This window comes from Syngnathus floridae, chromosome 3 (assembly GCF_059516105.1).
Source record: "Syngnathus floridae isolate MCC-2025c chromosome 3, RoL_Sflo_1.0, whole genome shotgun sequence".
Lineage (NCBI taxonomy): Eukaryota > Metazoa > Chordata > Actinopteri > Syngnathiformes > Syngnathidae > Syngnathus > Syngnathus floridae.
The window spans coordinates 9,904,165-9,929,955 of record NC_142415.1 but is presented as its reverse complement, the minus strand read 5'-3'; the positions used below and the strand labels follow the sequence as shown (position 1 = coordinate 9,929,955).

Sequence of the window (25,791 nt, the reverse complement as noted above, 5' to 3'; positions counted from 1 at the left end):
CTTTGTTTGTGTTCCCACTCTTTTGTCCTTCCATTTCCTTGACATTTGCCAACTGATTTAAGCCATACAAACTAAAAAATATTCACAAAATTTAGGACATTTTGAGCCTGTAGAGAGTATTGGTGGGCAACTCCGTTCCTCGAGCGCCGGTGTCTTGCATCTTTGCTATGTCTTCCTGTTGCAACACACTTGATTCAAAAGATCAGAATTGTTATTGCTGATTATCTGACCATTTGAATTAGGTGTTTTGAAAAATGTCAACTCATTCAGGACATCTTAGCGTCAAGCTATTCAGCAATCAACTCATCTTGCCCTTGCCTCACACTGTTTTGTGCTTGTCTGATCACAGGTATCAAAACTTGGAGACTTTCATCATTGACGTCAATTTGGTGTTTGACAACTGCGAAAAGTTTAACGAGGACAATTCCGACATCGGTCGAGCTGGTCATAATATGAGGAAGTTCTTTGAGAAGCGCTGGACTGAGCTTCTGAAACAAACAAACTAAATTCAAAGTTAACAACAACAACAACAACAACATTGTCCTCATCCTCATTAAACAAACCCATTCTACTTTTCATATCGGGGCACCAGGTTTTCATTTCATTCTTGGGGGTAGAATGCGGCTTTGCCAGCAGGAGAGACGGATGCCATCTTGAAATCCGAGTTGTTACACAAACTGCGCTGGATTTATTACAACAGGGATCCAAAACCCCAAAGACTCCCAGAGAAATGGGGTACCGTAGTGCAATACCACTCCCTGTGTCAGAACACTGCACTGAAAGAATCCTCACTGATGTGTCTGCGCTAGAATACTTTCCACTACCTGTAAATATATTTTGGTTTTGTTATTTAATCGTATTATAGTGAATGTATTTAATTTTGTAATAATTATTTATGAAATCAAGGTCCACTTCATTTTCTATGAAAAGGAAGACTCTGTGTAACTGCTTTGAATCGAAAAAGGAATGTGTCTGTGTTCTAATTTTTTTTTTTTTTTTTTCTTTCATCACCCAAATATCAAACAATGCCAAGAAAAAAAAGCTGTTTACACTGTTCAGTGCTTTGGGCGTCAGAGGACTGTCTTCAATTTTTCAATTATTCACAGGAACAGCAGAGGGACAGTTCAATTGGTGATTCGTGTGTATATACTGTTTATTAATGTCAATATTTTGTCTTGTTTGAAACAATGTGTACAAATGGTTTAAGAATATTAAGATATTGTTTATGCCTTAGAATGATTGTAGCATTCTATTTTAGTGAACGTGATGAAAACATGATAAATATTGTTTGTACAGTATATACATATCCTCTGCAAACACTGTGGTATCCTTAATCTTGGTAGTGCCTACCCTTCCAACAGGGGCATGTAGGGGATGTTATTGGTTTTTTGTTTTTTGTTTGTTTTTATGACATGTCTTTGTTTTTTAAATATGATTTTAATCCAACAAGGCCTCCAAAGTTGGACAATGACACAGACATCATTCCTCACCCGTTGAAAAGAAAAAAGGAACAAGCATTGATCGATGCATCCGTGACGCATTTCCTCACCATCTGCCAGAGGACCTAAAGGCCATTTGTAACCACTGTGTTGAACCTTGCTGTGTGTTGTGGCCTGATGGAGGCAGCTAGATTTTTTTGTACCAAGTCAAAAAGTACTTGAAGTTACTTTATTTAAGATAATGTGGAATAAAAGTATCATTCTTTTGTAGGAGCTTTATTTTTCACTAGTGTGTGGCACGGACCTATTAAAAGGATGTTTTTCAACGTAAAATGCTTGGACTGGTTTTCTTTGAGTAATGCTTTCCTACACATACGGCTTTCCTGGCACTTACTGTTTGAATGCAAAGAATAGTGCATTGTTCTTCTGCACCAGATGTAATATTCTCACATATCCACATTTGCACATTACTGGAGACTCTCACACTTACTGTTTGAATGCAAAGAATAGTGCATTGTTCTTCTGCACCAGATGTAATATTCTCACATATCCACATTTGCACATTACTGGAGACTCTCCAAATTTACCCAATCAGACCATTCCAGCAATGATTGCGTCATTTGGGACAACACTTTTTCCCTCCCTAATTATTTTCGGTTGCATTCCCAAATCAAGAGCATTTATTTACAAACAGTTAAGGAGTAATATTGCAGCAGGGCCTATTGGGGCCCTAAGAAAAAAAAATATTTGGAGGGCCCTCATCGCATATCTCCCGATCCCAAATGTATTATATACAAAATATGACCATGCAAAACCATGTCATTCGACAACCTTTATTAACAGCAAGCAGTTGTCGGTAATATAATGAAGTTACACTGACTGGAATAAAAAACTGAATATGCATGTGTGCATTTTATAGAAATATTAATTAGGAATTGGATGGCAACTGTTATGTAACGTCATAATGCGTATGATCGCCAAACCACGGTACATTCAATGCAAAAAACGGATTATGCAAGGGAAACGCGTCAGGTATGTGACGTCATTTATGATGTCACAGTGAATTGTAAACAGGAAGTAAACGAAACCGATTCTCAAGCCTGGACAAAAAACGGTAACGTCAGCGATTTTGTTGCTGTGGTGGTGGGTAAGTAAACATTTTACTCTTTGATAAATACAGGTAGTACCTCTCGTCATAACGTTCTGGAGGCGAACATTTATTGACGTGAATTATGGCACATTATGAATTCGCTTCCGTGTATTCGTTAGAGTGGGTTTTCTTGGCTATGCGATATTTCTGAATTTACTATAATAAATCAATCTATTAGGATCATTTTTGTTTAAGGTTAGGGTTAATTTGATCGTCAATGGGAAACTGTTTAAGCATTTAATTCATAAGTGACATCGAGTTACAGGTCTATGTCGTAGTACAAAATTTGTCCTCGCTACTAAGACAATTGAACCAACGGCACTCGTAAGAACGAATGTGTCTGCGACCATCAAATATAGTACAATGCTTATTTTAAAGTGATCCGAAACACAGGATAGAGTTGTTGAGGGGGGAACAATGGGCACAACAGAATTTTATAATGTCCCCAGAAGTGCAATTTCTGGATAAACCATGTCTGAATGCTGAAATGTTTAATAATAATAAAAATAAAATGTATGTATGTGGAATTCTTTGTAATCACATTGGGAAAAAATCAGTTCTGTCAAGACATGATTATTCAACTTAATCGTATCAGACAGGAATCTCCATGAACCATCATGTTAGCAGATGACATTTTGATCTGTAGTGAGAGTAGGGAGCATGGTGGAGGGAAGTCTAGAGAGGTGGAGGTATGTCCTGGAAAGGAGAGAAATGAAGATTTCCCGAAAGAAAACAGAATACATTCGTGTGAATGAGAGCAATCCAAGGGGAATGGTGAGGCTACCAGGAGTAGAGATCCAGAAGGTAGAGGATTTTAAGTACTTAGGGTCAACAGTCCAGAGCAGCGGAGATTGTGGAAAAGAGGTGAAGAAGCGCATCCAAGCAGGGTGGAATGGGTGGAGAAAAGTGTCAGGGGTGATATGTGATTAAAGTAAAATGAAGGGAAAGGTGTGCAAGACAGTGGTGAGACCAGCGATGCAGTGGCTCTGGGAAAAAGAGCTGGAGGTGGCAGAGATGAAGAGGAGATTTGTGGATTGGAGTGAATGAGGACATGAAGTTAGTTAGGGTGAGAGAAGAGGATGCGCAGGATAGGGTGAGATGGAAACAGATGGTTTGCTGTGGCGACCCCTGAGGGGAAAAGAAGTATGAAAGTGGACTGGAATCAAGAGTCAACCTCCTGATCACCGGACAACAGTTTAAATTAAAAAGAAAAATCACCAAAATGTTTATGTTTTGATTTTTTTATGGCAGTGTAGGACCATCTCTCCAAATGGTGTCCCTGATTTGCACTTTACAAGACCACCGAGATGATGTCAACTGGTGCGCGTTCTCTGCACAACTGTTAGCCACATGTTCCGGAGACAAGACCGTGAGGGTGTACAACACCCGGGATTTCTCTGAGCTGGCCTTCTCGCCGCTGGAAGGACATGGCTACAGTGTCCACTGCTGCTGCTTCAGCCCCTGTGGACAGTTCCTTGCCTCGTGTTCCACGGATGCCACCACCTTGGTGTGGTCCATGGCCACCGGGGACATTGAGGCCGTTCTGCAACATCCTGGCCGCAGCCCCGTTAGGATCTGTGTGCTGTCTCCGGACTCCACCCATCTGATTTCGGGTGCATCTGATGGGTCTTTGGCTCTCTGGGATTTCCCAGCCAAACAGCTCCGCAGGTTAGTTAGTATTACGAAACTAAATTTATTGCAAAGGATACATTACAGACCCACCCATGAAAGCTGAAAATCTGTAGTACTGAGAAATGATAGAATTTTTTTTCACAGCTTGCCAACATCACATGACCAAACCTTATTTTTTTGTCTAAAACTATATACAATGTTCTTATAAGGTTTAATTACTTAAATATTGTGGATTTTCACCAAAGGTGCTTCAAACGTCCCCTGTTAAAAATGTGAATTCATGATAAATAGTGTGCAAGGGGTCTAAAAGCGTCTACTGTTTGTGAAGGACCAGCTGCGTGAGTGACACATCAATGGTGGCGTGCTCGTTCAGCCCATGCGGCCAGATGTTTGTCACCGGCTGCACCTACGGGCACCTCCGCGTGTGGGATTTGGATATGAACCAGCTCCACGCCGAAAAGAACGCTCACGACCTCGGAGTCACCTGCTGCGCCTTCGCTCCCAACATCCTCAGTGGTCAGATAAACTTGTTGTCATTTTATTTCATTTACATATATGCAAGATGTCGCCCTCAGAAGGTTGTAATTGAAACACAGAGAATGGCTTAGGTCAGCTCGGTGAACCACAACGTATTCAATGACCTTCCATTTCTGATTGTTTGTCTTGCAGACAGTCAAGTTGTACAGTTCCACTTGGCGTCATGTGGACAAGACAGTCATGTAAAGATATGGGCCCTGAACAAGCTGAGTTCTGGAGGTAAACCACAGCAGAAAAATGCCCAAAACACACTCGAGGTCTCGCCGGAATTCTTTGCCATTCAGGACCTTTCTCTCTTTTGTAGCCTTTAAGATGCAACTTCTGCATACATTGACTGGCCAGTCAGCTCCAGTCCTCACGTGTGCATACTCCTCAGATGGACAACTGCTTGTCTCAGGGTAGGAAGGAGGGTGGAGAATTTGTTACATTTTGTGGCCCAACAGTATGGTCATCCTTTTGAGAAGTCACAATGACAATGGAATTTATTATCTCCAGGCTAGTTGAATCATTTACACCAGATGACGTCACAAGATAAATAGAATGACTTTGAAGGATATGACCACTGGAGGGTGACATGGATCAATTTATTACTGAACATCTGAAACTCACTCAATATTTTTGTTTTAATTCCACAGCTCTGTGGACAAAACAGTGACAGTGTATGACGCAGTGAGTTCCATGTTCAAGTTGATTAGTATGAGGTGCCGAATAGGCTGAAAATAACAATTCCCTCTCATACTCGCAACTCGCCACTCGCCCAAAAAGTCACTTAAGAAACTCCCCAAAAATCCAAGGCTCAAAATTGTTTTTTTGTCTTTGTGAAGCAATTTTGATAATCAGTGACTTCATTTGAGGAGCAAATTTTTCAATTTTGATCTACTGTAATGTAATGTTGTGATAAATTATTGTGCAGACCTCAAAAGTCATATTTATTTATTTTAGGCATGAGAAGCAGAGGTTATATTTTGCATGTTCAACACCTCATACATTATGGTGACTCTTATATATCGTTATATTTATTAATACGCATTATTTTTCTTTTTGACTTTGTAGAAAAATGCTGTGTTGCTTTACACATTGAATCAGCATAAGAGGTGGGTCGTCCGAGATGCAAAGCTTATACAGTAGATTTGATCACACAAATCAAATTCCAATCACATTTGTATTCCAATTGTGTTGTCTGTCTTGTTTTGGTCCAGCCATGAGTGAATTGTGGATAGCGTGACTGTCCTGTAATATCCATCAAGCCTACTTGTGCCACCTCTGGTCTTGTTGAGGCATACTTCGATGGAAAATTAGAACATTAACTATTTCACAAAAATCACTGCACAAATCAAAATGTTGTAAAATGGGTAAATATTCACATACATAAATAATATAACATATAGTTTTACCAATCACGTGCGAAGCAAGTTCCAAATGTCATTCATTGCACAATAGCCTTTAGACCACGTTGCTTAGCATTCAGTACTAACATTTTTTGCACTACGTGAAGAAAGCCAATATGTATATTGATTTTGCTGGTTGCTGAGAGGCAATGACAATCATCCTCTGCCGCAGGTATGTGACTGCGTGTTCCTTCTCGCCAACCTCACCACTAATAGCCACAGGATCCATGGACAAGACGGTGAACATCTGGAAAGTGGAAGATGGATGCAGTGGTCATGGTGAGAGCAACACAAACTCCTTATCATGATTTTTTTTAGTTTTCATTGTCGTCTCTGTCTTTTTCACACCTGCTTTGCTGCATCACAGCTGGGAAATCATTGCCTGGTAAGCTTTATACTAACATTTGTTCCATTTTACTATTCCCGTTGGTCTATTGTCTTGATTTTATACCATTTGACACTCTTAGCATGCTGAGAGAATCTTGATCCAATTATATTTTCACCACACTTTGTCTTATGTACTATTATTAGTAATTTATCTTAAACATGCTCTCTCTTCCAGAAGAGTTCACTGTGACCACGTGCCAAGGTAAGCTGTTACCTGTGTTCCACCAGTGTTGACAGTGGAACCTTATCTTTGGAACAAAGTCAAGCACATGGCAACACGTGTGAAGTGTCGAAGGTCAATACATTGTGCAATTCACACTACGTAGTTCTAGCAGCTAGGAGCTGTCAATGCATGAGCCCCTATATTCATACTTTGGGTATGTCAGGTACAAAAAAGAGAAAACCCTGCCACAACCTCAGTTACCTGCCCGTTGAGTCGAAGCACCTGTGGCTCAAGCCAAACTGTGGCAGGGTTTTTACTTTCTGGGACCTGAATTTCCCATCTCTGCCCATTGTAGTATTATTATATTTCTATCGTTTAATAAAATCCTTGTCCTTGGGAATCACTTGCAAAAAAATGCTCCTCAGATATGTTTCTCCTCAAAGGAATGAGCAAATTAATTAGTAAAATTGCTCTTGAAATGAAAAGTTATTTCGAGCCTTGCAATTATCTACAGGTGTATCTTGTCCGCGTCGGGCCGAAACCTCCTCCACAAGATGTCATGTACTGTACTATAACAAATCTATAGTATTGCTCAGTGACTTAGTGAGTTTAAAAGTGTTTTAATGAGTTTAAATGTGTTGACAGTGTGCGGTAAGGGTAAAATGATATATTTAAAAACATGATACGGTCTATCATTCTGCGGTTGGTGGTTGGATCTGGACTGTCTCCCGTATGATAAGTACGTATGTGTTCACTAATTTAAAAGAAATAAATTTAAAAAAAAACACAATTGGTAAAGGCTTTTTTCTGTTGCATGACTGTGCACCAGTGTACAAAGCAAGGTCCATAAAGATGCCTGCTCCACAAGTCTCTCCAATGGCTTTGTCTACGTATATAGTACATTCAGTGTATGAGTTAGTGCATGTCAGCTTTTGATCTGCCTGCACCTTTTATACTGCACTTTTATCCTTTGTCAAGGAAAATGTCAATGAAAGCTCTCAGGATGAATCTATAATGTAGCCGGCAGGGCTCCAAGATAACATTTGTGCCTTTTAAATAAAAGGAGGGGGGCTGCGGCAAACTCAACTGTCACTCTGCTTTGTCCTCCCAGCATCGACATCGGCAGGTCGATCCAAGATGCTGGTCAGTGATTGGTCAGAGGAGGATGTGTCTGTGTGGCTGTTGGAGGAAGGGCTGGAGGCATTGGTGGACACGTTCAGGGCCAACAACATTGACGGGATTGAGCTGCTGGCTCTCACCAGAGAGACACTGCTGTCAGAACTGCGCATAGGTGGGAACTGCTCGCTGCAACTCTCGAAACGGTGGTATTACTATGAGACCCAGTGGAAGGCAATAGCAGCACTCGAGAGGTCTCATCATTCTACTAGTGTGCTGAATTGTCTTATGAAGACAAGCACCGTACTCGGACAGCATTGACATAATTGGGAGACTAAAATGTGCAGTAGTTGACAACTACCGTATGCGCTATTATTATTATTGACACTATGAAGTTGTGATTCGCTAGAGAGTACACTGAAAAATCTTTTGTCTCATTGGATTTGTTAGATGTGTTAAAGATACCATTTGAAGAAGTGAAAATTACGCCTGTTGACCACATTTTAATCATGTGCAATCAAAATGTAAGTACTTTTTTTCAGTGCAGTAAGTCACAAGTGTTATGCAGGTGTCAAGTAGTGTAGTTTTGGCATAGAAGAATTAATCAGGAAATAAATCAGAATTGACATTGGATAATTTCCCATCGCACACTCTATGGTAATGATTGTATGAGTGCACTTTATGCGTGGGGAAGAAGTTCAACTGAATAAAAGCTCTTTGAGCGTTCCTTACTGAATATAACACAGAGTGCATGCAAGCGCACTGTACCAGCAAGATTATCAGGGTCTGTATAAAATGACTGGCTTCATAATTCTCCAGTGTTTTTTTAACCATAAAATGCTGTCCCTTTTTATTAAGCACACTTACAAACAGGACTGACTGCTTGATATTTCACTGACTTGCACAGATAGTCAGCAGTTGTGCTTCCATCCATATTGACTCACTCACAAGCTGAAAACACGCAGGGAGCAAATGTTCCAAATCTTAATTCTGAATTAAGTCAACTGTCACTCCACCTTGTTCCATTTCCCATTTAATAAGAGTACAGTGACTATGACTGTGTGTGTGTGTGTGTGTATGTGTGTGCAGAATCAGTGGGACTACGCGGCAAAGTCCTCCGGAAGGTTGAGGAGCTGAAGAATGCGTTGGTCTGTTCAGGAGTTCCTGATGAGTTCTTGTGTCCAATCACCAGGGAGTTGATGAGAGACCCAGTCCTTGCTGCTGGTGAGGCACAAGTCCAAGGGTTGGGACTTTCCACTGAATTGTTGGAAAGTTTACATGGGAATTTAAGATAGGGAAAGCACTGTGGTACACGTAAGCATATTCTTTGTATGGCATTTGCAAATTCATCTATTTGAAGATTATTTTGAGTGGGGCAGATCCATATTTTAACTTTTTGTCTTGGCAATTAATATGGCAGCCGTAATTTACAGATTTTTCACATCTTATGTTGCAGTGGCGCACTGTTTTCAAAATTAGGAACTCTGCGAACCGTGAGAATTATTGTGAATATATGCTAATTACCAGTATTTGCAATTAGTTGTATTTAAATTAAAAAATACATTTTCATACTTAAATATATTAAAAAAAAATTGACCCATGCAAATTTGCTTTCATTTGACTCAAGTGGCGACGTAACTGAAACTCACTGGCAACTTGAATTTGAGCTCCCAGCGTTATGAAAAAACTAAATTCAACCAAGGGACAGCTCAAAACGGAAACCCATAAATCCTGATCCCGCTGTGCTTGAGTAAAATGTGGTTATTTTAGTCAATAATTTGCAAAAAAATATTTTCCCTACCTATATTTACATTCCCTAACCTTCAGTTTTGTAAATCCCTGTTTCATACACAGTTAATAGTCATCAATTCCCATGGAAAGTTTCTGAAAATTGTTCTAACATTGCAAACCTACATGTGACACAAACGTTGGCAAGGCTCGATGATATTGGCGTTCTGAGTCAGTGATGTTTGTCCAACACTTATCCAATGTACTTTGCACATGCCCATAGATGGCTACTCGTATGAGAGGGAGGCCATCACGATGTGGATCAACACCAAGAACCGCTCCAGCCCCATGACCAACCTGCCCTTACTCACAACTTTGCTTACACCGAATCACACGTTGAAGATGGCCATTGCTCGGTGGAGGGCGAGCCACTAAGCAGCAGCACCACATCGTTTCAGGTACACAAGTAGAAGTACATGATGTTTCACCTTCGTCATGGGCAAGTTCACTTCATTAGTGTCAAGTTGTTCCATGTGGGCAGAGTTGAATGTGCTCTTATAGCTCATTCATTTGAGTGCAATCATAATTATGATTGCAGTTAGGCCGGCTGCACAACAAACTACACATTAACAGAACTTGACAATACAAGATGACATTTTACACCCTTAATCATCACATTCTCCTCAATTATTTCAATATTTTAAAATGTGAGTAGCTTTCAGTCACATGTAGACTTAGTCTTAACTAGAAGTGGGTTAACTAGTTAAAGATTATTATTAATAAATTAAAACAATCTTTAATATTATATAGCATATAGTATATATATAAATAGATATTTATAAAATTAATTATTATAATTAATTGGAAGTACTTATGTGTACTGTTACTTTAGATAAGTATGACTCAGAAAAGAGTAAAAAGTACTGTATTGGTCACGGTTTCATGTAACTTAATTAAACGCTACAGTTAATTAAGACACACATTCAACAAATACATTTAAACACACCTAAATGCTAATGATTGATGTCTTGCCTTATAAATTCAGTTTGGTATTGCATGCTGCAATGAATCCTGAGATTTTTTTTCTCCACAAGAACTGCTGTCAGTCGAAGTATGCAAAGTACAATGAGTTTCCCATCCCTGATCTAGATTACTAGTTTTAGTAGTAATCTATGTGAGAATTATTGGAAACAGCTCTCAATTTATTGCCGCCACCTTCTATACCACTGCAAATTAAATCCACAAGAATAAACATCTTGTTTTAAAATATTTTGTATTTTATTAATGTAGCCATTATTTGTTCTCCTTACACATTGCATGAGGACAATTTACACACCCAGCATTCATAAATGGACATTCTTTTATTTTATATCTATACATTTCAATGTTTATTTTCTCTTAATCCAAATACACCCTGTAAAGCATAAATAATGACCTACAGTCATCTTTGTTCTTTTATTGTACCACATTAATTGTGGCCACATTTTGTATTCATAGCATGAAAAGTGTATATGACAACTATAGACATAATTGTAATGCCTATTGTGTATTTTTAATTCTTGACTTCAATAAAACCAGTAAACACTTCATAAGTCATCTGCTATGCAAAAATAAAAGCCATATACTGTAAATATTGAAGCAACCAACATTGACAAGGATGTTCTAACGTTGTCATGTTTTATGTGTTTATGAAAAAAAATCTGATGTCGTTAGGAAGCTGTAATGTTGACAAAGCCATTTACAAGTAAATATATCATCTTCAAATATAGTGTATATGATACAAATATAAATGTTTTTTTTAAAAGACACAATCAGAATGGTCTTATCCTAGCATGGGGTTTATTATTATGATTCATGCACAAGACGTTCTCAGACTTGAATGTTTGATATAGGACAATTCATCATGATATCACACATGTACTTCCGGGTGGCGAATGAAACTTTCTCTTGAAAAACCAACGTACAGAGGAATGTTGAGATACGACTTCAATTTATTCCGTGATCACACTCGTATCATCTAGTCTCATTTAAATGAATGAAAATGCAATTTATCAGTTGCACTGCACCGAGCTGAAGCCGACCATCAAATGTTTCATTGGTAAGCCTTTCACAATAAAAAATGTTTTTGCGGATGATATATTTACCCGAAACGATCAGGATAAACAATAGTTTTGGTTGTTGTTGTTTTTTAAATGCATCTGATATACTTATGATGTTAGAGCAAAAATAATGAAAGAACATCCTTTCTAATGGTAATTATATTTAAATTCTGAACTATATGTAATTTTCACACTGAAATGTAGAACAATTAAATATTTTGAACAGATAAATAAAATAAAAAACTTGGGCTGTTAATTTTTTTTGCAACAACAACATTCAATAAATATTAACAACACCACATACAGTACTATCTGTAGTGGCAGAGGAAAATGATGTATTTTTTTTTATTTCTTTTACAATCTCCTCTTTCACCTGGTTGTACTGAAATGGCTGTTGAAGGAATAAACATTTCCTTTAGGCAATCTATACTAAGTCCGTTTACCCATTGTAGTTTCATAGATAAAGGTCTCGAATTTGAGTAAAATGTTCCTTTCCATACTGGACGTACCCCTGGTTAAGAAACCCTGGTTAAGACAGCTGCTACCATGACCAATGTTAGTTAATTATGCAGATTCTCATTGATCAGTCTAACTTTGTCTGAGTTTTAACCATGTTTCTTTCTTAATAAACAGTTCAAATGTATTTGAATGGGTGTTTGATCTCCCATAAAAGTAAGACTTCCAGTACCAGCCCACAAAAAGAAAACCATTCAAATAATTTACAGTAGTATGATGCAATACTATTGATTCAATTTACAAGTTATTCAAAATATGAGGCAGAGTTGTTGCTTGATTGTTTTTGCTTTGGTTTCTGAGCGCAGCCTAAAGATTCGAGTACTGAATGGAAGCGGTACCTGAAATTCATTACAAAAAGCAGTTTGGCTGATAAAATTATGAACTCAGTAGTGTCTTGAAGGTATTCATTGCCACTCCCAATTGAAATTAGCTGTCAAAGACAAAAAAAAAAGAATTACTATACCTTTTTTCAAATTTTGCATTTCAGTAGTCGTACATCGCTCATTTCATACAAATGGTTTTAGATTACAGAGAGTAAAGGCCGCTTATGACATCCGTTTGCCAAATTCTGCTCATCCACAAGTTTAGTTGGATTGCAATTTTTTTTCCAAATTGGAAGAAAAATCCCAAACTCCGAGGCTAAAGCTGTCAGCGCAACCCCAAGCTCAATGGTTTTTTGTCATCGATTCATTCAGTTGGATTCTGCCACCCGGAAGTATCTTGGCGCCTACTATCTATAAATATCCCAGTTGGTATATCAGGACTACTGTTCAGATAATGTGCTAGTTCTTTAAAAACCCTACCTTAGGTATGTGTGATTATCTTTAACACACTATGCGCTAGCTGTAAACATGTAAGCAGAAGCAGACCACTGGTTGATTCTCGATTGTAAATGCGACGCTGCAGCAGAAGTCATCAAACAGGCTTGCATTGTAGCTACCTTGTATGGGACTTTGTGTTCTTTTGGGCTTTGATCAATTATTCAGACATTGGACTCGATAAAGGAGCGTTTGGGCTTCATGGGCGCCATATGCAGCGTTGGGTTGTCTCTGGTCAGACTCGCTTGCCTGTTCCTCCCCTCGGGAAAACGTAGGTGGGACGACATGGCGGCTCTTGCCTCTCGTTGGTGGAGCCGCTCTCCCTGGTCCCGACTCTGCTGGCAGCTGGCGTGACTTCCAGAGAGCGGTTCCTGGAAGGAAGAGCGCTTGTAGTCATTGTTCAAGCCCTGGAACTCCATGACTGACATGTTGAAACTTTCCACGCCCCCTCCTCCTTGCCCCTGTCGGCCAAAACTGGAGGTCTGCTGGCTCTGGACTCGCACCGCTTTGTCCATAACCCCCATGAAGGGTCGTGGCTTCATCTCGCCTTTAGACTTGAAGCTGCCGCTGCTCTTGAGGGGACAAGGGGGGTCTAGCATCTGCTGTTTGCCGTTGTCTGACTGGTTCCCACTGGAGGCCTGACTGGAGCTCGAACCCCTGGACCCTGTTGTTCCTGCTCCACCACCAGCCTCCCTCCTGACTTCCACAACCGAGCCCAGAGCAAGTGCCAGACTATCCAGAGCCACTGAGTGTGCAGAGAGTCTGTCGGAACCCCTGGAGAAGCTGGATGAGCGGGGCTGGTACATTTGAAGAGGACCCGGCGGGGAGGAACTGCTCGGGGACATGGGATGGTAGTGTTCAGTGGGGCTGAGCCCGGAATGTTCCGTTTCAAGGGCCAGTGCAGGAACAGGCCTCAGAGAGGTGGAGATGTGTCTTCCTGGCAAAGGACTGGAGGGGCCACAGAGAGATAGAGGTCTGCCACCCACTCTGGCCCCTGATTGCAGGGAGTGGCAGTGGTGATGAGTCCTCCCGCTCTGGTTTTGACTTTGCTTGTGGACAGCGAGAAGCGGGTCAGGCAGATCCGTAAAGAGCGGATTCTGAATGTACTCCTCTTGGGGAAAACACACCATCTGATCAGCTAACCCAAAGGCCACACCACCAGGGAGAGTTCTGTTTGGACCATACGGATTTAGAGGCCAACATTCTGAGCCTTTTCCACATTGCAGGCTCAGCTCCTCCTCTTCTTCCTCTTCCTCTTCTTGCTGTAGCTCAGAGTGCTCTTCTGGGATTGGCCTTTCAAGACTTCCCTGTGAACACACGTCTGCCTCATCCTCAGGGGTGTGACAGTGGTGACTGTGAGGGTCCCAGCTCTGTGACGTGTTGCTGCCACTGGATATCCTCTGATGATGCGCGCACTCCTCCTCCACCCGTAGCAGCAGGCGACGGATCTCCCGGTTGGTTGGGCAGAGTCGTGCGGCTTCATGGAGGTCTGCCAGTGCCTCGGAAAATTGCCTGGGGAACATATTTCAATATGGAGTAAAACTACGCTGTACCTCGGTTTACCATTCACACCCATGTGTTCTGATAACATTTATAATTCTCGTAAAGTCAATGGTAATTTCTATCAGCCCTAGTCTGATAACATTATATGTTATCATTAGGCTCTTGGACTTTGAGACAAAATTATATGATTTGGCTGAACAGCTTGGTGTTTAAATGTACAGCATCAGTTTTACAGTCAATGTACCTGCTACTTCTCTTGGCACGTGCTCTGGCATAATAGGCCTCATAGGACCTGGGCTTCAGTTCCAGAGCTTTAGTTGCAAAGTCCTCAGCAATGCCAAAGTCCTGAGGTTTCACACCCAAAAAAAAAAAAACATTTGAGCAGAGTGGAAACGATGGAGCAAGCGCAATTTGTAAATTTTGCTATTCAGCTCCTTATTAGAGAACGGACATTATGCAAAATGTGCTGACACAGCTAGACATACATTTTGAGAGGGTCAAATTAGGTTCATTTGTAGTGCATTTTAGGCTTATCCTGAAATCTCACTAAAAGCTGAAAATCCCCAACTTTGACAGTTGTGTGTCTTAGAACAATTTATCTCAGCTTGACAGACCCTCTGCTATCCCTTCCTACATCTAATGATGCAGCCTTACATTGGTTTTCCTTCGGCAGCGGGATAGGTTGAGATAGAGAGACACCCGCAGGTCTTTGAGCCCTTTTAACTCTTCCCCTTGGCCTTCCCGAGGCAATTTTCTCAGAGCGTACTGGTAACGCTGGCCGGCCTCCTTCATACGTCCCTTCTGCTTAGCACATAAGAAGCAAGAGAAAGAAATGAATGGAAAACCCAATGACCTTTTCATACCCAGACTATTACATGAGGTTTAGAAAACAACAGGTGCCAGAATACTTGCGGGTGGCAGAAAAGTGATTGACTACCACTGATCTTAACTGAGATGACAAAACCCTCCATTTAAGGTTGCACTGTGAGAAATTACCTGAAAGGTTTATGGTTTTGTTTTTTTCCAATTTCCAAATTAACCCATTTGTGGGTGAGATGAGGTGAGTTAGTGTGAGGAGATTTGTCAATAGTTGTTCAGAGAAGATTGCGAAGTGTAGTAGCCACTTTTCAAGGAACAGACTGGGAGCCTAATAACTCATCAGGTTTGTGGCAGGCTTTTTCTCCCAAATTTGTGTGCAATTTGTGAGACATTTATAGAACTGAGTAATGGTGAGCCTGATAGCTACATCAGCCCAACAACTACACAGTAAAAAGAGCATGATGTCTGAATTTCCATCACACCAATTTTTTTTAATGAACTTAGCTCTTGAAATTTACCAAAGTAACACCTTCTTTTTGAATGACACTAACACATTTGTGAAGCACGTGACAGATTTAAAATGAATATAAAAGCCATTTACCTTCATCAAACCACTTTTGCCACCCGAAAGTACATGACATCTTGATGAAATATCCCATACATGCATCTTGATTGAACCTGAATGTAAGATGTTTTTTCTTCTCATCCTGCAAATGATCATTTGGCAAACATAATATGATGTTCTCCTCAATGTGGGTAGATTACCAAATCGCTGAATACCCCCCCCCCCCCAAAATAAATAACCCAAAAAACTATGTTGATTGAGGAAAGATGGTAGACTAAAGACCTAACCTTCTTTGTAGAGGTAACCCTTGACTTTCATATACCTTGTAAAGCAGGTTTCCTTCCTCCATGAGCTTCTGCAACAGGATGAGAAGGATATCTGGTTTGGAGGAAGCCATGGCCCATGTGGCGTGACCTGATCGGAGGTCACAAATAATTCTCATGGGTTTCACCTTCTCTCTGGGACTTGCACCAATTTACCTACCTGATCGATCATGCGGTGCTGTTCTGTAGCCTTGTGCTTGATGAAAGATGGAGAAGGAGAAAAGTGAGATGGTTAAGAGGATGTAAAACTGGCTGTTTCGATTTGCTGCTTTTCAAAGCAGCCACTTTAGTCACAGCTAAACTCGTCAATGTAGTCGTGCAATCTTGTGTTTATGGCGTAAAAGCTGCATTAGTGTACATACTAGTTTTGGAGCCTTTCTTGAGTAGCGAGGCCACCAGAGCCGGATTCTGGCAGCCAGGAGTCCGGTCCGCAGCCCTGCTTCCACTGCTGTCCGTCCTCTCTAGCACTGCACCATGATCTAGCAAAAAGTGTACCTAACCAGAAAGGGCAACATATAGGCAAGTTACACTTTAATCATTTCACACAATGATTTTCTTTTCCAGTATGTCATCAGAGATTGAAAATGGAATTTCAATAAATCTCTGCTATTGCGGTTTATCTTTGTCGCTCTAATGAGGAGGAAAATCTGAGTTATTATAGATGTAATATAGGAATTAATCGGCCGGGTACATAATGAATGAATGAATGGATTTCAGATCTTTTAAAAGTAACGACATTCTGACATTTCAACATTTTAAAAAAACTGACACATCCAAATAAAAAAGCTGATTTTTTATTCTGTGTTGTAAAATTAAATACTAAAGATTAAAGTAATTTATTTTAATTTATAATAATAAATAAAACAATAATTTAGCAATGAAGTAGTGTATGCTTACGCTCACTGTGCTTTCATCACATCCATCACTTTTGTATTCAAATGATATATCAGCTATATCATTTTACTTTGAAAGCAATCTTGTTATGCTGTGGTATTAAAGGTACAGTATGATAGATTCAGCATGACACCCACTATATCAGCATCTCCGTTAAGGGCGGCGAGGTCGAGAGGAGTGCGTCCCTGTCTGTCTGCTTGGTTCAGGTCTGCACCGGCATCCACCAGAGGCTGCAGCACACCTTTGTGGCCCCTCATGCAGGCCCAGCCCATTGCAGTCAGACCTTCCTGATCCGTAGCAGACACCAAGGAGCCTAATCACATGAGACGGATGAATACTTAGTACGTGAGACAGAGAACCTATGTTTAAAAATCATAGAAGGGTCACAGAACGGCATAGAAATTAATGGAAATTATCGTAGATCAGGTCACAATCAATCACGGATGAGCATCATAAAACCACAGAGCCGTGATTGGTTGTGACCTGAGACCAGGCAATTGTGTAATTGTCAGTTAACAACAATTGGTAAAATGGCCACCCCCTGAGATAGATAAAAATGGGTGAATTTTGCTGTCTAACTAGTTGGGACAGTACAGGATGAAAAGTTCACAGGAGCAGATGGGAGAGGCCTTATCCAGTAAGAAAAACAGTGTCCATAATGAGGAAGGGGGTGACAAACAATAAATGAGTAAAATGCAGTCTGTTTGTTTAATGTGGCTGACCTCCGAAATGGGAGCGATACAGAAGTGGGGGTTAGTCTGAATGGGATTAGTATGGCAATGGGAGTCATTTTCATCAGGATAAGGCATGATTATTTATTTATTTATTCATTTATTTTTAATATGGTCCAAAACTGGGACGGGACAGGATTGTGGAATGGGACGGGAGGGAAAATCCACTCCTGTGTCACCCTCTATTTGCCATCTAGTTGAAGAGCACTTAATTGTTGTACCTGTCACCCGACATCCATGGCAATAGAAAGATAGATCCATTACTTGTAGAAGAAGTGATTTAAAATTGAATAAGAGTCTTACCCTTGGACAGCAACATCTCCACAGTGCTGCCGTGGCCCTCCGAGGCAGCCAATATGAGCGGTGTGCGGCCCTGCTTGTCACACACGCTCATGTCCGAGTTGTGTTTCAACAGCAACTCTGCCACCTAAAATATTGCAGTTAGAGTTCCTTAAAGAATATCCACGAGACCGTTGATAAGCTAAGATAATGATTTAATAGTCTATGAAAAAGCATCAACAACTGTAAAACAAAAGCATCTGTTCAGTGGTTGTTCGGATACTATTGCTCTGAGCTTTTTTGTAAGTAAGTCACACCCCATTAACTTCACAAAACATTCACTCGTCTCTATCTTTGTGGTGTCAAACTCAGGCCTCGGGCTGTGGACTAACCAATTTTACAAAATTAGGACTGTATGTCTAAATGAAACTCCTCAACCCATTTCAACATAGTAATTCCTTGGCACCAAGATGGCACCAATTCAATATACCGTATTTGCCGGTGTATTGGTCGACCTTTTTCGATCCAAAATCGACCGAAAAAAATCGACCTCGACTTATACACCGAGTCATAAAATTTAACTTCGTATTCATCGCTTCAAATGTGATGGTAACCAAGGCCGTTTCTCATGCATCTCATTGTGCGTTGCACTTAGAAAATTTGAACCGGGCGGCGTGCGCGAGTGCGCGGCCCGCTGGAAGTCGAATGAGGCGCCGCCACCACCTCCGCGGTGCTTATAAACAGCCGATCCGCTCGGCGGGGGCTATTTTCGGCCACTTGGCTCGTGCGCACGGCCTCCCGGATGTGCCGGGCGGGTGCGCGAGCTCGCCGGCCGCTGGAAGTCGAATGAGGCGCCGCCACCACCTCCGCGGTGCTTATAAACAGCCGATCCGCTCGGCGGGGGCTATTTTTGGCCACTTGGCTCGTGCGCACGGCCTCCCGGATGTGCCGGGCGGGTGCGCGAGCTCGCCGGCCGCTGGAAGTCGAATGAGGCGCCGCCACCACCTCCGCGGTGCTTATAAACAGCCGATCCGCTCGGCGGGGGCTATTTTCGGCCACTTGGCTCGTGCGCACGGCCTCCCGGATGTGCCGGGCGGGTGCGCGAGCTCGCCGGCCGCTGGAAGTCGAATGAGACGCCGCGACCACCTCCGCGGTGCTTATAAACAGCCGATCCGCTCGGCGGGGGCTATTTTCGGCCACTTGGCTCGTGCGCACGGCCTCCCGGATGTGCCGGGCGGGTGCGCGAGCTCGCCGGCCGCTGGAAGTCCAATGAGGCGCCGCGATCTCCTCCGCGGTGCTTATAAAGTGCCGATCCGCTCGGCTTGGAGCTATTTCCGGTCTCCCGTTGGTGCCGGGTGGCGTGCGCGAGCTCGCCGGCCGCGATCTCCTCCGCGGTGCTTATAAACAGCCGCATGCGCACGGCCTCCCGGAATTTGAACACATTTCGTCAATAAATTTCGCATATTGAATTTTGAAGTTTAATATAATGCAACAATTGAGCTCGACTTATACAAAGGATATATCATAAAATCGTAAATTTCCGTCGAATTTTAGGGGGTCGACTTATACACCGAGTCGACCTGTACACCGGCAAATACGGTAGTTGCTTGGCAACAAGATGGCAGTAGTGCATTACATAATCTAAAGTGAACTCCTTAACCCATGGCATCAGGATAAAACTGGAAAAGCACTACTTTTGTCTAATAAAGCTCTTCTAATCACTTCTAGATAGTCCCTTGGTACCATGATGATGCCCAAGGAATACGTTTACTGAACTCGGCCCCAAATACAAACACTCTTATTATGCAAGTCACACGTTATTAGCATTGTAATGAAACCTGATATGTCTAACTCTGTTCAAATGATAATAAATTATTGAGCAATCTAAAGTGTCAAAAAGAAAAAAACACTTGGACTCTTTGATGATAAAATGATAATGGCTCAACAAGTTGTCACGACTCGCCCCCGGTCAGTCCATTATGTGTAGGTTGTCATTAGTTCTGTCAGTGTCTGTGTGCTCACCCCTCCCTTCCTGTGTCTACTCTCAATCTATGTACTAATCACAGTCACCTGCCTCGCGTTACCTGTCACGTATATAAGTCCTGTCTGCGTGTCACTCCCCTTTCGGATTTTTTGCGTCTCATGTCTTCTTGTTTCTAGTCTCCAGTCTGTTCTGTTCTAGTCTTGTCCCTAGTCGAGTCTCTAGTCTATCTTTTGAGTTCTTCAATGAACCCTGGTCCAAGCTGCATTTGGTTACCCAGCTCCATTCACTTCATGGCACAAGTACGTATGTCGGTTTTTTGGTCCCCTGAAAAGCAAAGGATTCTTTGCAACGGCAGCAATATTTGGGACGTTTTGTAAAAATGTACAGATATCAATCACGGATGATACATCCATACATTTTCTTAGTCGCTTATCCTCATGGGATGATTATATAAATGTGTCCATCTGAAAATCAAGTAGAGGAATGCGCTTGTGTCGGCTCACCTGTGTGTGTCCGTGTTTGGCAGCGCTTAGGAGGGGAACCATCCCTCTGCGATTTGGCACCTCCAGCCCAGCCCCTCGATCCAAAAGGAGCTTGCACACTTCCATCCTCCCCCTGCCTGCTGCTGCACTCAGGACTGAAAAGAGAGTGCTTCGATAAGGTAGAGAATAATTTACCATGGTAGCTAGTTTATCATAATTCGCCTTGCAAAGACATTGTAATTATTTTCAATCAGGACTTGTGCAGTGTTGTGTAGAATGCTCTCTTCCAGTAGACGTACACACCTGACAACTTCATTACCTTACCAAAGAAAAAAAAAAACATGAAAAAAAGTGAATGAGACATTGGGAAAAAAAACAAGTTCCCCCTTTGGTTTTCCAAATACAAACTGTTCAGCTCATTCAGTACAGCTTGGAAACTATTTTCCACAATACTTTTTTTTCCACACTCTAAAAATCCCAAATCAAATCTTTACATACTTAGTACCTTATTCCACATTCCAGTTCTTAAGCAATCACATGCGATTTCAACAGAAATTGCATTCTCTATTTTATATACTAAAGCAATTCTCATAGGTGACTCATGAAGGGTGTTGAAAAACAGAACCACAAACACAGTTAATATGAGAAAAAAATCTCATCCAATCACAGTTTACCAGAATTACCGCCAGTAAAAGGTTCACCATAAAATTAATAAATTAAGAGATATCTATCACATTTGACTGATTCAAATTATTCCAACCTATAAATGTGTACAGAAGACAGACAAATGATAGGCACGATCCACAACTGCAGAGTCCACGACTTAAGCACAACAGCCTGCAAGTTTTGAGTTTTTCACCATGTGTGAGAGGCATAAGTAAAAGGCCATCATCAGATCACTGTGACCTATCAGGATAATAAAATGACACCAAAGTGTGAAGAAGTCCGACCACTGAGCGTTCTGTAAAATTGGCTGAAGCTGAATGCATGCGTCTTTGTCATGGCCCTCCCAGTATTTCCCAAGCCCATGAAAGATTAATGGTCATGCAAATGTGAATACTTGAGAGGCTACTTCATGCAAACAAGCTTTCTATGTCATCACTGTGGCACGGCAGAGTACAGTGTAATAGAATTACACTCTAATGGAGCGGCAAGCACAGATAGCACAGGCCTCTATGATGCTTGCAGCAAATGGACCTAAACTGTGCTTGCATTTGCAATAACGGGCAAAGTGTGTTACAACTGAATAAGATGTGCTGCAAATGTGGCAGGACGACATGTTCCTCATAAAAGAAATGCTCTCCAATTTCATACCCCAAAAAAAACAACTGAATCAACAGTTAATAACAGTAAAACCATAGGTCGGGACCTAATAGTGGTTCTGTTCTATTTTTCTACAGAAGCCTCCTGAGGCCTGATTGTCATTTCAGTGAAATAACTTTGATGTTCATGTTCACTCAAGAAGGTAAGGTTTTTATATAACACACAACAAACTCTGTCAGGTGGGTCAAATGGAAGAAAGTAGCACACGGAAGGAAGGGCGAATGCTAAATGGATATGAGTGATGGAAGAGACGTACCCGTTTCTCCCCAGAGAGAATCGTGAGCGTCCATCTGCACTGCCAGCTGTTCATCTTCCAAGTCCAGCAGGCACTTTACCACCTGCAGAAAAAAACATTTGTCTCCTAGTTTTGGTTGTGCACAGAGAAAAAAAAAACATCTTCATAAAAGCAAGGACAGGCACTGTGCTCCACATGAATGATTCCCAAACACCTCTGCAGGAAAATAACCAATTTCACACAATTGAATTCATATATCTTTCCTCATCTATCTATGCCGGCGGCCAATAGCGACAGGCAGAACAATTAAGTACTCTTCCATTTTACATCAGAGGGTGACATTAACCTGAGCATCTACTCGTTAGAATATTAGTTCTGTGTTCAAATAACAAGCCAAAGTTTCACACTGCAAATATGGGCGGATTTACTGTATAATGATTGACTGAGGAAGATAGGGGCAAATTATTTACTTATTTGTCCTAAATGAAACTCCTCGACTGACTTCAACAAGGTTCCTTGGCAACAAGCTTGCCCAATGGTGTCAAAGCAATACTGTGATTTCTTTTGCCTGAGCATATAGTGATACGCTGGATGTCTCGGCAGATAATGAAACAAAAATCAGCAAAAAAGTGAATTTGCCACTGCCAAACTCTGAATATGTAGAATACGCTATGCAGTGGTGCCTTGAGATGAGAGCGTAATTTGTTCAATTTGGAAAATGCTATTCAAAAAAGATGAGTTCATCATTTATGTCGTGTACCTGTGTGTGTCCCACGCTGGCTGCGGCTGTGACTGCCTGCTGAACGGCCTGCTTTTTCCCAGTGGTCGTCTGCTGCTGCTGTGGATTGGTGGCATTTTCAGGACCCCAATCCTGTCCCAGCAAGACGCTGACGATCTCCATGTGGCCCTTTAGTGCGGCGTGGAGCACCGCACACTGGCCATTCTTATCAGCCTGGGCCACCTGGCAAATCGAGGAGCACACAGAGGGATTTGCGCCAGTCCAGACCATCGCTTCCAACACGCTGGCCTAGATGAGGTCTGCAGTTGTCGTCTGTCTCCCAGAATAAACGCCGCAACAAGGCCGGCCAGCCAGCAAATTGCCTGGGGCCGTCTGAGTAGTTCATCCATATTCTTGATATCCATCTTAGTCCATGGACAAATACACTCTCTGCCCTCACTGGTAAGTGGCAAGGCAATTCAGCTCACTTGTAAGTTGACTGTGTTTTACTGGTAACATTTTTCTTCACTACTTTATGGCATGTCAGCACACGAGTAGGCAACCTTGGCATATGAGTAGAACAACTACATGTTACTAGTTAGTTTCCTAGTTCACCCTGGGGAAGAAGCCACCAAACACGAACTAAGAACAACCAATAGGAAATGTGTCGATACAAAGCGTAGGACATAAAGAAGGTGCCAAACACAATGAAAAACCAGCAAGTGTGTGCTGATACCAGTTACAGAAACAAAAAAGGGTGTTACTAGTGAAGACCAGGCGTACAGTACTGCAAAGACCTTAAATACCATATTAACGTGATCCAATAAAAGCTCAAAGGGTTTTCTATACAGACACACACGCACACATGAGCGACATACCTTGGCCGCTCTCTTGCAGAGTAGGCTGACAACAGCCACGTGTCCCGCGGCTGCCGCCAGGCACAGAGGCGTCATGCCGCTGTCCGTGCTCATATCTACGGTTGCACCCATTTCCATCAACAAGCCCACCATCTCTACATGTCCCAGGTGGGAATGGACGGCCAGGATGGGGGCGTGTCCCACTACCTCAGTATACCAGTTCACATTAGCGCCACCGAGCATCAGCAGACGGCTGACCTACATGGGGTAGAAGGAGCATTAACATATTATGAGACATGATAGTCTCATTCTAAAATGCAATACATTCATTTTTTTGCCACACCTCATAATGACATGATTTTTTTTCTCATTCTCTGAATAATTTCGCAATGCACTGAACAGACACGTGCGGACAATAAACCTTCTTCAGTGAAGGTCATCGTGTTCTCATTTTATTGAACACTCTCCAGAAAGGTGATAGATTCTTATTGCACAGGCTTGTGTGATATTGAGTATTGGCTCACACTGCAGTTTCTGCCCGAACTGAGATTAATAGGATGCTGTGTGACGCTGGTGTCAAACCCAAGGCACTGGGACCAGAACCAATGACCCACATGGGTTTTTGTGTCCTACCAGAGCATATAAAGTGATTTCAGCTGATTTTTTTCTCTTTTCAAATCAAGAAAAAAAATCTGACAATTTTTTCCACTGATTACAGCATAGGACAAAGATAATGACAATAATTTTAATTACTAACAGATAAAGTATTGCAACACTTAAATATTCTGCCTGTAATTTAGATCATTGCTGTTATAAATGTATTTTTTATTTTTTTTTGTTAATCAGCTTCCCTATTAAGAGCACGCCAACTACCTCTAATGCAGTGGTTCTTAACCTGTATGTCATTTACCCCCCCGCGGATGACCGAACACACCTGAATGTCGTGTAAATTCGCGATAACGCATATCTGAACTGGTCTTGCAAAGGCAACAGCAGAAGTCACACTGATTTGCTGGTTTGTCATCCCCTCCACCCCCCCACCCCCCACTAAAGAGGGGTTCGGTGAATGCGCATATGAAACTGATGGGGTTCGGTATTTCCAAAAAGGTTAAGAACCACTGCTCTAATGTTATAATTTCCTAGTTTATTCCATTTATGTGTCCAATGAAAATTCTAGGATTTTTTTCAGCCCTATGTGTGTCAAGTCACCTTGATATTAGGTGTGTACAGATTCCTAAGGGAGGCGAGCGCAGCAGACAGGCTGTCTGTGCTGCAGTTTACCCACATGGCCTGCAGGACAGTGGAGGACACCCCGGTTTTCTTACTCAGACCCTGTATAAACAAGAGGGAAAGAGAGAAATTCAATAGTGTGTGATCTGAATTTGAATGGCTTTGAGATAAAAAAAAGCCTTGTATTTGTTAATTACCCTAAATTGTGTCTTTATTTTTTGGACTTGTAACAAATGAATCATTTCCCAATGATGAGCAACTGTAAATGTACCCAACGGTTTGGGGTACAAATACGGATGACACCATTTAATTTTGATTACAACAAGTAATGGATCCTTGATAGTGACGTATTGTGACAGGTGCAACAATTCAGTGCATTTCTGCTAGATGGCAGAATGTGACATTAACCCATATAATCCATCTGTTGCCATTCAGACAGCAGATGAATAGCTTTGCATTCAACGAAACAGGCCCAGATGTCAAAATAACAATCAAGTAAATTTGTAAGTAAAGGGAGACGAGATCACTTTCAATATATTCCCTTCTTGTAAAAATTTTCTTTGGTGGTGTGCAGTGAGAATTTTCTAATGTAAATTGTGTGCCTTGGCTCATAGATGGGAAAGACTGACCTATTTGGCCTTGGCCGAAGTGTAAAGAGAGGGACTGAATTGACAGTTGTGTTCACCTTGAAAATGTGAGCCTTGAGGATGTGGTGTCCCAGTTCCATGGTCTGCTGACGGTTCAACTTGCCCTCCTGTCTGGAGAACATGAACGCCAGGAGAGCATGGCCGCTCCTGTAGACATGCGGGCAGTTCTTTCTATAGCGCAGATATTTTCTGGACTATATCCCCCTCAATAAAGGTGGCTTCACAGTA

The 25,791-nt window shown here is 41.7% G+C and overlaps 3 protein-coding genes across 14 annotated transcripts in view; 2 read left to right on the top strand and 1 right to left on the bottom strand.

Annotated features, from left to right (window-relative positions):
* baz2ba (bromodomain adjacent to zinc finger domain, 2Ba) overlaps positions 1-1,772 on the top strand; it is a 77,158-nt gene extending 75,386 nt beyond the window's left edge. For all 8 annotated transcript variants that reach the window (XM_088370684.1, XM_088370676.1, XM_088370677.1 and 5 more), the window contains one exon: positions 350-1,772. In XM_088370684.1, the coding sequence (XP_088226810.1) occupies positions 350-506 (157 nt within the window). In that variant the 3' untranslated portion in view covers positions 507-1,772. The remainder of the gene's footprint in view (positions 1-349) is intronic.
* Positions 1,773-2,468: 696 nt separating this feature from the next.
* Positions 2,469-25,791, top strand: wdsub1 (WD repeat, sterile alpha motif and U-box domain containing 1). Of its 5 annotated transcripts, XR_015857480.1 has the most exons (17): positions 2,469-2,586; positions 3,841-4,257; positions 4,550-4,737; positions 4,891-4,977; positions 5,063-5,156; positions 5,394-5,427; positions 5,812-5,852; positions 6,319-6,425; positions 6,514-6,531; positions 6,709-6,735; positions 7,808-7,987; positions 8,902-9,036; positions 9,824-9,998; positions 20,598-20,732; positions 21,954-22,018; positions 22,934-23,291; positions 25,531-25,791. XR_015857480.1 is itself a non-coding variant. In XM_088370911.1 (13 exons), the coding sequence occupies exons 2-13, from the start codon at positions 3,860-3,862 to the stop codon at positions 9,973-9,975; spliced, it is 1,458 nt and encodes a 485-aa protein (XP_088227037.1). In that variant the 5' UTR covers positions 2,469-2,586; positions 3,841-3,859; the 3' UTR covers positions 9,976-11,887. The 5 variants fall into 5 exon arrangements, 4 of the variants coding, with proteins under 4 accessions (XP_088227037.1, XP_088227034.1, XP_088227038.1 ...); XM_088370911.1 differs by lacking the exons at positions 20,598-20,732; positions 21,954-22,018; positions 22,934-23,291; positions 25,531-25,791 and having other exon boundaries at positions 6,712-6,735; positions 9,824-11,887; XM_088370908.1 differs by lacking the exons at positions 20,598-20,732; positions 21,954-22,018; positions 22,934-23,291; positions 25,531-25,791 and having other exon boundaries at positions 9,824-11,887.
* Positions 10,720-25,791, bottom strand: part of LOC148400415 (protein TANC1-like) — a 42,077-nt gene continuing 27,005 nt past the window's right edge. The window contains exons 16-29 of the mRNA XM_088370907.1: positions 25,602-25,710; positions 24,896-25,018; positions 23,708-23,944; positions 22,872-23,072; positions 22,133-22,214; positions 20,575-20,708; positions 18,112-18,235; positions 17,215-17,390; positions 16,546-16,678; positions 16,344-16,379; positions 16,183-16,274; positions 15,131-15,277; positions 14,721-14,821; positions 10,720-14,485 (exon numbers count right to left, since the gene is read on the bottom strand). Coding sequence (XP_088227033.1) covers positions 13,138-14,485; positions 14,721-14,821; positions 15,131-15,277; positions 16,183-16,274; positions 16,344-16,379; positions 16,546-16,678; positions 17,215-17,390; positions 18,112-18,235; positions 20,575-20,708; positions 22,133-22,214; positions 22,872-23,072; positions 23,708-23,944; positions 24,896-25,018; positions 25,602-25,710 — 3,043 coding nt within the window. The 3' untranslated portion in view covers positions 10,720-13,137. The remainder of the gene's footprint in view (positions 14,486-14,720; positions 14,822-15,130; positions 15,278-16,182; positions 16,275-16,343; positions 16,380-16,545; positions 16,679-17,214; positions 17,391-18,111; positions 18,236-20,574; positions 20,709-22,132; positions 22,215-22,871; positions 23,073-23,707; positions 23,945-24,895; positions 25,019-25,601; positions 25,711-25,791) is intronic.

Coding starts and splice junctions, on each gene's coding strand:
- wdsub1 (XM_088370908.1), top strand. CDS start 3,860: ATGGTGTCCCTGATTTGCACTTTACAAGACCACCGAGATGATGTCAAC. Junction 4,978..5,062: donor GAACAAGCTGAGTTCTGGAG/GTAAACCACAGC, acceptor TCTCTTTTGTAG/CCTTTAAGATGCAACTTCTG. Junction 9,037..9,823: donor AGACCCAGTCCTTGCTGCTG/GTGAGGCACAAG, acceptor ACATGCCCATAG/ATGGCTACTCGTATGAGAGG.